Here is a 15800-nt window from a genome sequence, read left to right as displayed (position 1 = left end):
AAGATATCTCTATTGTTTGTTATACCATCGCCACTTTGTCATTTGCCCAAGAATTTATTGAACAACCTCTCTAGCTCCCCGAGAGGGATCAATCTTGGCCAGAGGTGACGGAATCGAAGTCGTAACGCTGACATGCATAAATTCCCGCAAAAAGCGGAGTTATCGAATTACGTAGGAAAGTTGCGCGAGTTTACGCAGTTTCTAAGTAGATGAATAGGGGATATCGCGTGAAACGTGTACCTCCATCGAGGCAGAGGGTGGAGTGCGGTAAGCAGCTCATTAGAACCCTCCCCGCCGACTGGCCATTATTGCCTCGTTCCGTATTCCGTTACAAATTGCTTTATTAAATTAAAGTCCCACAACCCATACTGTTGTGACGACCCCACGCCTCCTCCCCCTTTCCCCTTCCCTCTGCATCTCATCCCCATGTGCCGCGTAAACGCGTCTGACCGCGTGCTGCTCGTCCACCCAACTTCTCTCCCTGCTCCCTTCTTAATTACCCGGTCAAATTTTAGGGAATATTTTCTCTAACGGCCCTTCGGATTCCTTTGGATTTCGCCCGTCCCCGAGTACTCGTCTTTCGTTACAGAATCATTTGGACTTTCGACTACTCTTATTATAAATTTTTTTGGATAGCTTGGGCTCCCTAGTACTTTTCTTTCATTATAAAGTCACTGGATCCTTTCGACTCTAATGCATTTTTGGACCCCTTTGGGCCTCGAGTACTCCTCTTTCACTATAGATTCCATTGAACCCCTTGGATCCCCGAGTACACTTCAATTAGTATAGATCTTTGGATAACTTGGACTCCCTGGTACTTTTCTTTCATCATAGACTCCATTGAACTCCCCAGTTCTTTTCCTTCATTACACGAACGAGACATGTCGTTTACATCCCTCGAATCCAAGGAAGTCACCTACCTACATAAGTGTTCGACTTCTGTGCCAACTATGGACACTAAAACGGGGCCCCATGCATAATTCCCAGCATTCCCCAGCGTATCCTCGTTTCCTTGTATGGGATCCATCTCCGAACTGGGTCCCACATGCCGCGGGAGAGCCTGTATACTCCCACGCCCACCGCAAGAACCTGCCCGCCATCCGATCGGCCAATGTATCCCCATCACCTTGGCTAATCCTCCCACGCAGGTTCGTTAAAGCTGCTGGATCCAGCCTCGAGCATCGCCCGCTCGCATCACAACACACCCTCTATCGACCGACGGCACGCCGTCTAATGCCGCTTAATAACCCGGAAGCAGTATGTTACTACGTAACAGGCAATCGCACGCGACTCCTCCAGCGAAAGTAAGGTCGACTCGAGCCGCCATAAATATCCCCGGCGCCTAACAATCCGGAATGGCGAAGTGGAGCAGACCTCGTGGGCCGTGGAGAGTCTAGGTATTTAATGGAAACGGCGAAACCGATCCCGTTTATCGCCGATAGGGCCGGCGGTCCCGCGACGGTCGTTCGAGGCTGCCTCGCGAGGCCCATGCAACCGATCAAACGTTACAGCCCGGAATATAAAGCATACATCGGGGGTATAGTGCGTTATATGCCGTGGTCGTAAGTTAGGTCATGGGTGGGGGTGGTTGTGGTTCGGAGCAGGCGAAGGCGAGCAAGCCAGGAATGGATACACCGTGATGCCACAGTTAAAATATTGCCAGAGTTATTCACGTGAGTGTGGAAAGCTAGGGGCTGGAGGCTGTGCGGCAGCAGGCAGGAGGCCTCGCCGGGATACGAGGGTTGATATTGAATATGATATTCCGGATCCAACGCCGCAGCGGACTACCGCCACCGCTACCCTCTTATTCGTCCCGCAGTGACATTCGTACCCGACGACGCTGAAACAACACACGCTTGCTCGTCCACGCCCTTCCACGCCGATCCTACGTACTTACATCCTAGTATCCTATCTCGTCACCCTTCTTGGCTTCTCTCTTCGACCACCCTCCTACCACCGTGCCCCATCTCTGTCCGTTCTGCCACCTTCGGCGTAACCGTCTCTCTTCCGCCACGTAGTTGACGCTCGTGTGCGTGCTGGCACATGTGCCACCGCCAGGGGCTGATGTATGCTCCCGAAAGGGGATGCTCTCTCCTCCGCCGTCACGTGTTCTTTCACTTTGTTTGTGATTTTTTTGCGGCGCCCTTAATCGCTTTTACAAATCGCTGGGGCACGAGTTATGTAAGCGACGCGACGCTTCGACGGAAACTTCGCCGCGGAAAAAGCGGTTTTCGAAGTGACCCGAGTGCGTATCGTGCCCCCGACCTTTCGCGGCGCTCGATTTTGCATGGGGGTGGATCGTGGCGTTTTATTTTGGTTTATCGGTCTCGTTGATTGCTCTCGCGAAGTAATTGCTGTAGCGATAACCGGGGACAGGGATTTGTCTAGCTTGTTAGGGCAATTCTTGCTTTAAGGCACAGCAATTTGAGAGGTATTTCTCTAAGTGGGGAACATGAATCGCAGAATTGCCCGCTTTGAAGTGACAAAGTTGAGGATATCGAAGTAAAATCATCTTTCGAAATTGTGGAACCTGAAACTCAAGTTTTGAGTTATGAGAGGTAGTCAGGTGTCTTGAAAGCGGGGTAGTCATCGCAAGGAACTACAAGTATCGCGTTTCTGTAATAATATTGCTGTTAGTCATCAGTTTATGTGGTAATAACTTCAGTTCAGTAGTAAAATAAACTTTCTGACAAATTGTAATCACCAAATCTGAAGTGTCACTTGAAACCGGGGCAACTTCAATTTGTCCATACATTACAACTTTCACATGGAGAAATACAACTGTTATTGTTCGAAAAATACGATGCTGAACAGCCCTCGTAAATCCCTCCGTCTCTCCGCTTTTTTTCTTGCCCGTAGGGAAAGAAGTGTTTTCTTAGATTCTTCTCGGATGACAGTTTTTTTTTCTGCACGGCTCACGGTTCGTCGTTGTTTTGGGTGATCTCTAGAATAGCATTTAGCGGTTCACTGGCACGTGTTTTTCACTTTCGATCGGTCGATTTCCTCGTCTCAAAAGCAAACACGAACAGCTGTCAAATCTGTTCAGCATCGGGGGAAAAGAAATATCCCTAGGCTGAAAACTGTCTAGGATGCCCGCTCGATGTTTTCGATCCAATCTTTTTCACTTCGACGTCTTACTTTTTTGTCGTTGTCTCTGTTTCAACATATCTTCCGTTCCCTAGCTGAAGGGGCACTATTTGTGCGTTTAGTGAGCTCATTTGACATGGGTAAAATGATTGGAATCATGGCAATCACGAAGGCATGTCGAACAAAAGGGTCTCTGTTGAAGTAGCCGTGTCTTCAACAGTTTTAGATATTTTTACATGAAAAAAATTGTGTATACTTCTCAAATATAAGTTTAATTTATATAAACTTATAAATATTGCCTTCCAAGATCCTGAACAGCAAGGAAGGAAAGAAGGGTGGACGACACTTAGCAATTTCAAGTATCACGTGCCAAGAATCTCCGTTTCAAGTAAAATATGTTCTAGAAATGAAACGGGAAATATATGTATATATCGAAAAGGATACTCACGTGTGTGTAGTCTTGCCCGCCATGCTAGGGGATCGCTGACTAATCCCTGAAGACCCGGCCAATAGACAGCGGGATGCCGTGGCTCCGTTCTTTGTTGAAATTGTCCGATACCTGCATTCAAAGCAAACAGAACGTGAACATATGCGCGTATATAGATGTCCACACGTATGTTCCACCATTCTATTTGTTCTTTGTATCTTCTGCCATCTATCTTTCTCTCTACCGCTCGATTGTACTTGTTCCTCTTTTTCGGTGATGTTACAATATTTACTAGATCGCGAAGCGTCTTCGAAATAATACCTGTAGACGCCATTGGACACTGGAAACATTTATGCAAAAATTCGCGAGCCTTATTAACAATATACAAGAGCGGTCCAACATAAAAGAATACCTAATATAAAAACTAAATTGTTTTTAATTTATCTTATATTGGTCATTTTATTTTATTCCAAACGGTTCTGGATCAATGTAAATGTAGATTTTTATGTTACTTCTGTGTCTGTATTAGTAGATTGTGTTAGTATATAGAAAAATTTTAATAGGAGATTCTAGAGGCCAACATAAGACGAAAATCAAGAATGTCAATTTGTTGATGGAGGCTTCGTTAAGAAGTTATCAACGTTTAGAGTTTCGTCTCTAATAAATTTTTTTCTTCAAAATGCGTAGGATTTCGGGGGTATGTGTGTTCACCAAAAATGATTGTAATTGACCCCCACAACCGAAAATAATTTTTCCAGAACGATTCGAAAATTTTTAATTTCGTTGAAACATTTGTCCACCTAACCGAATTTTTGTCTCGAAAGTGGATAGGATTTCTGTATATAAATTCGGGATATTGTATATAAATTCGTGTGACTGGTTGTATCATATGTTGCTGATCTCGACACAATTGAGTCTGCGTCGACAACGGAACGCGAGAAAATTTAAGAATGTAATATTATTGGTTCCCCCACCCCTTTATAGTTTACTATACTGCTCGCGAGATTGTGTATCGCTAGCAGGAAAACCGCAACGCGACGCGTGTGGCCACGAACGGTCCAATCATGGCTGAAGTTCCGAGTCACGCAAAAACTGCCTAACATCCTCCGATCTATCGTCAGCATTATGCTTCTGAATATGAAAATTTATACTGTTCCGCGCACAACGTATCAAAAACGTAAGATATTTACCAAAACCTAACGTCAACATAAATATTATTACTCGTTTATAAGGTATAGCCAAATAATGATCTCATTCTTTGACAAGAGGTTTAGTAATGGTTTGATACTTGCAAAGACCAAGATTCTTGAGTGTTCTATTAAACTCGAATAGGCAATAATCCCATTTTTTGTAACAGTTTTCCAATTGCAAGGGGTTCAAATGATGCATTGCCGATGATCAAAGTTTATTCAAATTCACTAACTACATCTACCTATGGGGTCCCAGGTGTCTGAGTATGTCAACTACCAGAATAAGCAGTAGCCACATGATAATCCCAGTCTTTGGCAACAATTCATCAAGTACAGGGGTTCAGTGATGATTTGCTATGATGATCAGACCCCATTCAAATTTACTATCCATATCTACTTATTAGGAACATGGTACCTAGGTGTCTGACCTATTCTTCATGAACAATTGACCAAGCACAAGTGGTCTAATGGCACCCAATCGCTATTAAACACCCATTCTAACAAGATTGACACGTTTCGATCCAGGAATGTGCCTATTCTGGTGTCTAAACCTAGTTTCCGCAATGGCCACTGTAAACCAATTATCCTGCTCCTTACAAGTTGCCTAATCCAGTGACTTTCATCCCGGAGCGATCGTCACAGATTTATATGGGGTTTATAAAATCCACCGGCGTCGGTATTGTTGTTAGTTGCTGGTGAAACGCGATGGGAACGAGCCGGATCCTTTTTTTCCATCGACTTGTCCACCGCAACAATAAAACGTTATTCCCTTTTTTAGTGTTCGTGCTAGCGGCGCTCGTGACTCGGGCATGGAAAACGCGCGCGATACGATCGTCCGGATCGTTACTCCTTTTGTCCGCTACGTTGAAATCAAATAAAATTTATGGGATCATAAACGAGTGAACCTGCATGCTCATCAACAAAAATATTCGGGATTCGTCGTCATGCTCTCGGCAGCCAGCGAAGAAATCGGTGTCGTAACCCAAACCGATCTGCCCCCCTCCCCCCTCCTCCGTTCCATCTACTTCTGAAGGATCCACGAACTTTAATTGAACCTCCAGCAGAGATTTTTATGGCGTGCGCGCCCTCCAGAAACGGAAAGTCACGGGTTTCTGATGCTGACGATCGGAAACGAACGCCCTCGACGGCCAATCTGACGGAACAGTCGCGAACCGTGCGCGCGAAGCTTCGATTGGATCAAAAACCTGTAACCCGGGGCTACGAACGAACGTTTGAGGACTGTTCTTTAGTCCGAGGAATTGTGCTAACCCTCTGCACTCCTCGAGCCAGTTATACTGCCCCGGCTACTCGCAGGAGGCCCAACTGTACCACTTCGAATTTAACGATCTTTCGTAGGACGATGGAGCAACGTATTTCTAACTATAACTGTGAAATATTGGCAGTAGATACTCGTTAGTTTTAACGATATCATTAATTAAAGTCGTATACCTAGCGATAATATAGGTGTCTGATCGTTTAAGTAAAAAGTGAAAATTGTTCGTCCATATTTTAAGATATTGTATAGGATTTAAAAGAAGCAACCCCTCCCCCAGGAAACCTTTCTTCGCGATAGTAGTTTCGAAATTCAGTTCCAAATAATTGAACGGGGGCTAATCTTATAAAGCGGGATGGCGTTCTGTTCGCGAAACGCGAATGAATTCGTTTACGAAAGCAGATGCAGCTACGTGGAGACCAGGAAGAGGCTGAATGAACCGCACGGATGCGTATCGAACCTGCGCGTTCCGTATTGCGCGACATGCATTGCTCGCCCATTTCACTCCGCGGGTGGGAGGGGGAGGGGGGACGGAATGCATGTTTATACGGGCGTGCATAGCGGGAAGGCATACTCGAAACAGCTTATATCGCGACAGAGAGGAAAGTTATTAGAACCAAAAAAATGGGTTCGTTAAGATAGGTGTACTTTGGCGATGGGAGGGGCTTAGAGGTATAATACGTTGCGTGCAATGGGCGGGGAGGAAGGGTGAAACTAGTTAACTTTCTCTGCGTACACCTTTAAATTTCCATGCCTTTATGCTTCTATTTTGAAGATATAATCATACAGGATGGTTCATTTTAACCCATCCGCGCGTATATCGTCGGAACTATTAGCGATATCAGAAACATTTTTAATCTGCTATAAATCCTCGTTTTTTAATTAAATTTTCAATTTGTGTAGCGAAGTTGGATTAACCAATGAGCAAAATAGGCGTGTACTTATGGCATTCGCTTTATTTGCATCTCTGTGAAAGAAAATTGTTAATAGTGAATAGGAAAATATTATTTTGAAAGAAAAAAGAGTTGTTGGACTTATATTACCACAAATTGGACATTTATGTCTTGAATTACAATGTGTAAACGTGGAATTAACAAGTGAATAGAGCGTGTGTCTAGCTTGAAATTTGAATTCCTCGTGCAAAACCAAATTGAAAAGTCCTTTGCCATTTTACAATCCGAGGTTTCGTTTTCGAGGTATCAACAGTTTAAGTTTATCAATATTACTCATGGCGCGCGCCATTTTATCCCAGTCAGCTGATCGAAAACTGCTTATAATCGAAATGCTTATATCTCGAAAACGAAGCCTCGGATTACAAAATGATAAAGGACTTTATGATTTTTTTTCGCAGCAGGAACTTGTACATTTAGACTTATCTTATCATTTTTAAATACCTTTTTTGATAAATACAGTCACAATATTGCATCTGAAAGGCTCAAAATAATTCGAAGTATTTATTTACAAGATTTCAAAATTTGGTCCATGCAATCAAATTCATCTTTTTGATATAATTGTGGGATTCCACGCTACTATTAAGATTCCAACTACTTCGAAGAAGGGCCATACTTGCTAAGACGAATCATTCGTTGGAAGCGTCAGTGTTATTCATGCTACTAGTTTAACATCTCCTAATAATTTAGGGAGTGTTCCTTTGTACAAGTTTACACCATCGCGGGGAATTAATTGCAGCTCGCTTATCATGGTTATAGTCAAAGCAGCTTACGAATCTGAAGGATACTAATATCAGATCGCTGTTCCATCTAATTCTGAAGGATACTAATTTCATTAGTTCCATCTACCGTCAAAGGATACTCGTTTCAGATCGTTGCTCTTAGCCACCTTTGCTTATTTAGGAGAAAGTAGAAGTACCGTTTAAAATTCCACCTACGATGGTAGAATTTAGAGCAAACATACGGAAGGGAAGGGGAAACATTATAAATAAATAAACTATCGAAGTTTGAAATGCTCGTGGACGCAAGCTTTGCTAAAATCATGGTAGCCCATAATACTTACGGCAAACACCGCTAGATGGCGATTAACTTAAACCGTTTCGCGGGGTTATTAGCAAGCAAATACTCCTACACATAAGAATTCATCGTGATACCTTTAGCGATGTTTAAAGCAGGGTTTACCGAGCAGTAAGCGTCGTCGAAGCTCGCCAGTTAAATCAGGAGGGGACGCCATTTTTTAAGGGAAAGCCATTTTCAAAATTACGAAGTTAAATTTTCGAATTCACCAACAGCTGAAAACAGCTGGTACAAATGCCCATGAAAATTATTTGCTATTGTTATAATAATTTCTGTAAGATTTAATTTTTATGGGCACTGGTACATCTTTCGAGGTTTAATTTCGTGGGACGGAATACGTTCGATTCTAGAGCATGTATCCGGATTTAGAGACATTGGGGATTCCCATCTTGTGTCATCGGTGTGCTAAGAACGCATAAAAGCGAAGATTCGCCCAGACTGTTTGGTATGTAGTACATATATACGTAGGATACGAGCTTGGCCAGAATCTGAAGCACCCGATTTCGAGTCATTACGCTCACGTTTCTGGGCCAGGTCTCGGTTAGACCTCGGTTAGGGCATAAGCACTTCATAAAGATTCCTCACTATGTTGTTCCAATTCACGAACGTCGATTCGGTCAATTTCCCGCTTCCAACGGCGGCCATTTTTTCGTGCAACTGAACTTCCATTAATTTCTAACCTCATTCCGTTTGTTATTATTTGTTGCATTAACCGTATCCAAATACGCAATACTAATTTTTTAAATCCTGTTACTAAAACCTAACCACATTCTATGGTTGAGTTTACGATAATCATAGATGTCGCTCGATACAGTGATTTATTCGTGGATTGATGACCGAGTGTAGGTTTCGTTAATTGTAACCAAATACAGGAATATTACTAAGAGAGCAATCAATGGTACATAAAATTAAAAAATCTTCGACAATTTTTAACGACTTTTTGATGTTAGAAGTCGGCGAAACGTTGTAGAAAATGATATACAACACGGAATTGTAGTTGAGGAACACTGTAGGCACTATAAAATTGTTTTCCTCCCAATAAAAGCAGGAATCTTCGGTGTGGCACCCGTAAAAGCTACCGAGGGGTCCCGAAAGAATCTTTCGCGATTTATATCCGGCTGCTGTGCTACTTTTGCCCGTGGCGGGCGTTCAAATATCTGCAGGAATCGTTGTCATAATTCGCGATAATGGCGCTGGCTATAGTTTAAAAAGAGCGCGTTCCTCTTCCGAAGATTGTTTAAGATCTCTCGTTTCTTCCCTCGTGGCTTCGTTCGACGCGATATCGAAAACGTTGTTTTGCTTAAATTTCCTCGCTCAGCAGCGACTTTTCAACGACTTTTCTCAAAATATTTTTCACATTTTATTATTCTCCTTCGATCCATTCTCTGTTAGCAGTTTCATTGTCGATCGATGTCTTTATTTGGCGTATAAATTCCATGAGTATTATGTATCATTTTTGTATACTGCTTCGCGAAAGTGGGTGTTGGTGTAGCAGGAGGTCAAAGAGCGCAAAAATGTTATCCGACGGTGAGCACGTCGCGATTGAACGCCGGGGAACAGATCTTCAAAAATTTCCAATAAACGAACAGATGCGCAGATTCGAGGGTCCTCGGAATCAGACCTTGTATACATCGTTCTCAGTCTAATTCATGAACTCGTGAACCCTAGTCACGTGCCACCCTCGTTCATAAAATATACTTAGTATTTCTATGCCGTGCTCTATGGCTGTAACTCTTAAATTTATAATCCCTCGTATGTCCCGCGATATCATTAATAATGGACACATGAGTCCGTGAATGAACCCTTTAACTCTGCTCGCCCTTGATTTTCGCGCTCACAAAATGGCGCGGATCGGACGGCGATAAAACGAGCCGCCGCTGCGGTGATTCGCGACGGAGAACTTGTTCGATTCGTTCCCCTTTAACTCTTAATTTATTTACTATATTTTATGGTCAAATAATAGTATCAATGAATATGCAGAGTGACCCATTTAAATTTACTTAAAATTAACTTAAAAAAGTTTCAGAGGGCATATGAAGGTCAACTTTGTTTTGCAATGGAATCATATAGTTTTTAAATATAAAAAAAATTCCGTGTTATTGTACAATTCATAGGTAAATAGACAAAGAAGCTCTTGGAGGTTTCTTTTACGCGGGGGAAGCCCCAAAAATCCTAGTAACCTTAAGCTTCGTTAGTGCCTTGGTAAACTTCGACTTTCGATATTCAATCAGGATGTCACGAATCGCACGAAGACAATAGGGTGGACACGGTCGATCTCCGACTCGTGCTCATGTTTCTATACGGATCGGGAATCCCCTCCCCATTCAAGCAAGTTGGCCACCGTCGTCAGGTGGTTAACCCAGAATACGCTAACTTTGGTCCACGCGTTCATCTAATTCGGTTAGGCGAGTTTGCGATCCTCGGGATCGTCTATGAAATCACCGATGACCGAAATTCTTATCCAGAGAAAAATTTCGAATAACGAATAAAAGATGTTCGTTTCTTATTCGGGGAATAAAAATCGAGTGAACGTCACGAATGAACTGGGTTAACAACAATGAATCGAATTCGACGGAAAAATGGACAGAGCAGCCGAGATAATAAACGCAGACGCTCGGGTCTATTTTTCATTCAGAGAAAACACTTTACACGAGAAACTAGAACAGAAAGCGAATTAGTCTTGATCAATATTAATGGATTCCTCGAAACGCACATAGTCCTGAACCCGTTCAAAGGACACACTGATTAATCAATTGATTCTAAACGTCCTCTGGTAGCAATCCTCCAGTTCGAGCTACAAAATGCTTTTGTTCGTGCAATAACACGGTTGTCGTCGTAACAAGATTCCATAAATCGTCGATGAAAATCCCATAAGCTACGCGGCAGAGGATCGACGATCATAAGAATCGATCGACTTGGAAGTTAAATGGAAAATCGTACGAGGCAATTTTTATTCTTCGACTGTTGAACCGATCGATCATGCCGCGGGGTTAAATTATACATCCGGAACGGGACGCTTTTGATTTTATTGAAATCAATTCGAATAAATTAACGTCCGTGTAAACGTAACTGTTGTGCAAATCAAAAATAAATCTGGCTGAGCGTTTGCAATTCAATTGTTTTGCGAAAAAGTGTCGGCGATCGAAGAACAAGGTGTTCAAAATATTAGTTAAACCACGAGATAGGCTAATTTCCCTCAAAGCCAACCTATTGATATCAAAACTCTATTGGTTTCAGTTTATTTTTACATAAGGAGTCACTCTATTCTCATTCCTCCCACGATTTTTGTCGAGTTTTACATAAACAAGGCATCTCAAATAGATTCTCAACTAAAGGTAGGATGGAGTACCTCGTAAGTAGATTAGAACTTTGCCAGATTCATGCTTAAAGGACTGTGATAGTCGCAAACACCAAAGCAGCGTTTCTAAGTAGAATAAGACAAAAATTGGAGAACCTAAAGTAGTATGTCTGACACAGTAGAATAAAACCCTAACTGTAGAGGTTAGAATCTTCTACAGGTGCTCTAAGGCAATAATCATTTAGCTACAACTGGCGTATAGACTCCATTCAAATGATGAACACAGAGCAATCACATAGCGATAGTCATCTACTCCCATCTTATATAAGATTCTAATGATGCTCTAACGCGTGTCTCACTCTCTAGACTCGATAACTGTTATCTAACACTAACGTATTCATAAGTACACAATGAAATCCTGCAAATACTCAAGCTTTAAGTCCTGGAGTAGCTTGTTCCAACTTAGTAAACACAAGTGCAATGGATGGAAGTAGCGACCCTCATGACTACTACACCTAAAAGTGAAAGTTGGGACCTGGAACTGACTTGGATTCATGGGTACATACTGAACAATTGTTCCCTCTTCATTTGCTACGAAGAAAAAATAGGAATCATCAGTCAGATCTACTCCTCAAGTCATAAAAACTCTTCCTAACACTGAACTAGTTACAATTACACTATGCAACTCGCCAGGTACACACGCTACCCCAAAATTAGGGCTATGCGACACCTAGACTCACAACCGAAAAAGGAATCGTACTTAAATCGCCATCGAAGGTACATCAAACCGAACCAAAGACCATCGGATCATCTTCCGTGGCTTTGCTTAACCTCGATTAAAGTTCTATTGTTCTGATCGCACCAAAAGCTAGACCAACAACCAGAATAAAGCTCGTATACGAACCGGAGGATGCGGTGAAGCCCGCGTGCATGGCGTACCGCGGCGTGGTCATGTGCTGAGGATGCGGCGTCGGCTGTAGCGCGGCGTGCGTCGCGGAGACGGGCGCCTGGGGATGCGTGGCCGCCGGTCGCGAGAGTATCGAGTCGATGCCGTGCGGATTGCTTCCGACGGAGGTGATGGAGGTGGCCGGACTGTGCTTGCCGCTCCCTGTGGGCGAGGATTGCCCCTGGGTAATGGTGGAAAGCGGCACGCTGATCCTGGGCAGCTGCATGCCCGTCGGTGGTTGCTGCTGCTGCTGGTGCTGTTGTTGCTGTTGCTGCTGGTGCTGCTGGTGCTGTTGGTGATGACTCCGCTCCGCCATGGAGTGGAGGGCAGCCAGGGGCTGGCTGGCCAGCATGCTGCCGCCGGCGGCGCTCAGGTTGAGGAACTGGAGAACGTGCGGCGCGGCGGCCGCGTGGAAGTCGTGGAGCCAGGGCGGCCTGGCGGGCGGCGGCGAGTGGCTGGACGCCGGCGGCGGCGAGCACGAGCCCAGCGACGAGCCCGCCGACGAGCTACGGTCGCCCTCCAAGTGGCTGTTCCGTCTGTGAGCGTCGCTCAGCGACGACATGTTCTCGCCTAGCTGCGCGTCGGGGCTGGATCGCGACTGCAGGTCCGGGCAGGGCTCACCGCTCTCGTTGCAACTCTTGCCGTTGTTGTTATTGTTGGTCAGAGAACACACCATCTCGCACCACGCATAGTTCGGCAATGAGCGGAAAATCTTGACGGAGTTACTCCCCGATTGGACGGGGACCTCGCGCGACGGAACCTTGCCGGCTGACTGGGCGCCCTGTCGAGTATCCCGAAGCACTTGGTCACTGATACACACGAGACATCACTCACATTAAGCCCCCCGGGGGCACGATCCTCTTTCGCGGGCGTTTATGGGCTATGTCACTGCGGCAGGTTCACGAGCCCCGATCACTATCCTCTCGATCCATGCTTCCTGGAATCCCGACGGTTATCCCTGTTTCGTTTCGAACGCACTGTGTGTAGCTGGACCGGGACGATCGGAAAAACGATCAGTTGGATCGGCGACGATGCACGAGCGGAGGCGCGATCTGAGTAACTAATGGGGGGTTGCCGAGTGACTCGCCTCGCCAAGTGGTATGCGACTGGGGTGCATCGGGGAGCGGCGACTCCGTTCGCTCGGAGAGCGACTCACTCTCGGCATGGTCGTGTTCGGTCGGGCTTGGGGGCTCGGGTTTCGGGTTCCCGCCGCTTAACCGGCACCGATAGGTCGCCTCCGTTCGACCGTCTGCCGTCGGAGCGTGTGGATTGGCGTGGAAACGGTGGGTCGGCTGTACGCCGCGGGGCGTTTCTACCCCGGGATTGGCCAGCGCGGGTCGTTCCTCCGAAAGAAGAGGTGTTTCGGGCGGGGCCTCTCAATCTCGCGTTAGCTTCTTGTTAAGCGTCTTTCATTGTGTGTTTAAATTCGTAATTTATGATCCCGACTGAATAAAACAAGAACTCGCTGGTTCGCTTACTGGCTGGCTGGCTGGTTGGCCGGCTCCGCTGGCTGGCTGAGCTGTTTGGCTGACTGGCTCGCTAGTTTGCTCGACAACTGGGCACCTCTGTATGACTATGGTGACACTACCGCCTCGATAACTTCCTTGCTTCCTTGCTTCCTTCCGCCCTGACTGCCGTCCGCTCTCTCAACCCCCGCTGTCTCTCCCTGCCCCCCCCCCGTTCCGTCCCTCCGCCTCGCCAACCACCCCGCACCATCGTCTCCTGGCTCTCTAGCCAGTCAAGTGCGCGTAGACCGAGCAAATCGAGTTATTTGCTTCCGATGGTCCATTTGGCTTGTTCCTCGCTTTCTCTACGTATGGCGATGCACGTGTCAACGAGAATTCGGTTACTTCGCCCGGTTAAACCATTGCCTCGAGGATGACGTAACTGATGTCGGATGAACTTAACCGGACTGGCTGGCGTTCGACCAATCTAATGATCGCGAACGCCACCGGTCGAACCTTTCCCTCCTTTCCAACGGGATGAATAATTTATGCCACTCTTCGCCGGCCATTCTCTCGGTTACACGCTCCTCTTCCTTCGTCCATCGGCTTCCTCGAACAGACGTCGCAGTCGCGACCCGATGGGAGCGATATCGAATCGATGCCATCGTTTTGTATCGAGTTCTAACCAAAGGGCGAGCGTCGGACGGGATCGATAACCGTTTCAAGCGTTCGCGAACGCGTCCGTGTTTATCAATTAGCAGGCTGACTCTGTCGCTGCATTCCACTTAGGCTGCGTCTGAATTGGTGTCGTACACATACGAGTGAACGCTATTTGCACCAGAGAATAGTCAATCGTAAACGTAAGACATAAAATCATCGTGTGTAATCTCAGTTTCGTGAACGACGGATGACTACCGTTCTCTTATCCGATCGGAAATGATTCGCAGTTATCGAAGGATTGTTGTATCCTCTATTTGAACATAAATTGCTAACTAAATCGTACCAAATGACAGTAAGTACGTCGTGGAAAATTCAGAGTCAGTAGATTAAAAAAATTCTACCGTACGTGGATATTCTTAACGAATACGTCTTAAAAGTTATCTAGCCGTAACAAAATTGAACTGGTATAGTAAGGATGCCGTCCCTAAACGGTTGTACCAGATTATTCTAGCCATTTCTCTTCCGCCTCTCCCCGTTCTCAGGGTACCCCATCTCTCAGCGAGCGTTGGCTTACTTTTTCCTGATTTAAACGGGAATTTTGAGCCCCCTCGAGGAAGCCGGAACGTCCACGGGGAAAATCACGGGGCGTGGATGTTTTCCACGATGCAGTTTATTTGGAGAGCAACGATGCTTTCCGGGCGAGTGGAATCCTAGCGATTCAACGCTGAACGCCCGATGCTCGCAGACGGTTTATCGCCGTAAAAGATTATACAGTCTACTCCGGTGTTTTCTAATTTTAATTAACTCCGTTCCCGTGATTTCGTTCCGTTTGCACCGCTGAATCTAATTATTTCTACGATGAGTAACAGCAGAACCATGTTTGCTCGTGCCCCGGAAAACAATTCGACTGGTATCTAATCTGTTACACAGGGCGTTTCAGTAATTTATTCGGAAATAAACGCGATGTACAGGGCAGTAAAAAAGAAAGGCTCGAAGCTTTAGGGACTTGCAATACTCACTGAGAGGAGCAAAGATTGTCTAATCTGCGTAATTACCTTTTTATTTGTATAATACAATATTAATTTTTGGCATATAAATAGAACACAAGATATTGGGATTAATAAGATAGGTTCAATCGATTTATAATCTGCTAGAATTCCTAGTAGAAATACAAATATTTTAATACCTACTACCTATAGTAGTGTGTGAAGTTGGAGAGATGACGACGGTCACAAGTCACGCCTCAACATATACAAATTTTCGCCCGTCGTTTATTGGCCCAAATAATCGCATCTACTAAAGTCAGACCTACTTTTACCTCAAAATATGCGATCGTGGAGGGTCAAAGCGGAGTATACTCGAGATTAAAGTCTCAGAAAAAATAGATGGGACCCCGTATACGGAATCGCGTTTAATTTCCTGGTAAAAGTTTTCTTAGGCTCCGTTT

At 45.1% G+C, this 15800-nt stretch overlaps 1 protein-coding gene across 1 annotated transcript in view; it reads right to left on the bottom strand.

Moving 5' to 3' along the window:
* The window catches only part of LOC122396363 (homeobox protein Nkx-6.2-like), a 31472-nt gene extending 18548 nt beyond the window's left edge, over positions 1–12924 (bottom strand). Inside the window, exons 1-2 of the mRNA XM_043394689.1 lie at positions 12207–12924; positions 3536–3646 (exon numbers count right to left, since the gene is read on the bottom strand). Of these exons, the coding sequence (XP_043250624.1) occupies positions 3536–3646; positions 12207–12924 (829 nt within the window). The remainder of the gene's footprint in view (positions 1–3535; positions 3647–12206) is intronic.
* Between the last annotated feature and the right edge of the window lie 2876 nt (positions 12925–15800).

The sequence above is a fragment of the Colletes gigas genome, unplaced genomic scaffold, assembly GCF_013123115.1.
Source record: "Colletes gigas isolate AHSC1104 unplaced genomic scaffold, ASM1312311v1 Colletes_gigas_Sc00007, whole genome shotgun sequence".
In the NCBI taxonomy this organism is placed as follows: Eukaryota; Metazoa; Arthropoda; class Insecta; order Hymenoptera; family Colletidae; genus Colletes; species Colletes gigas.
Note: the sequence above shows the minus strand (reverse complement) of the source record. Positions and strands in the feature narration are given on the sequence as shown.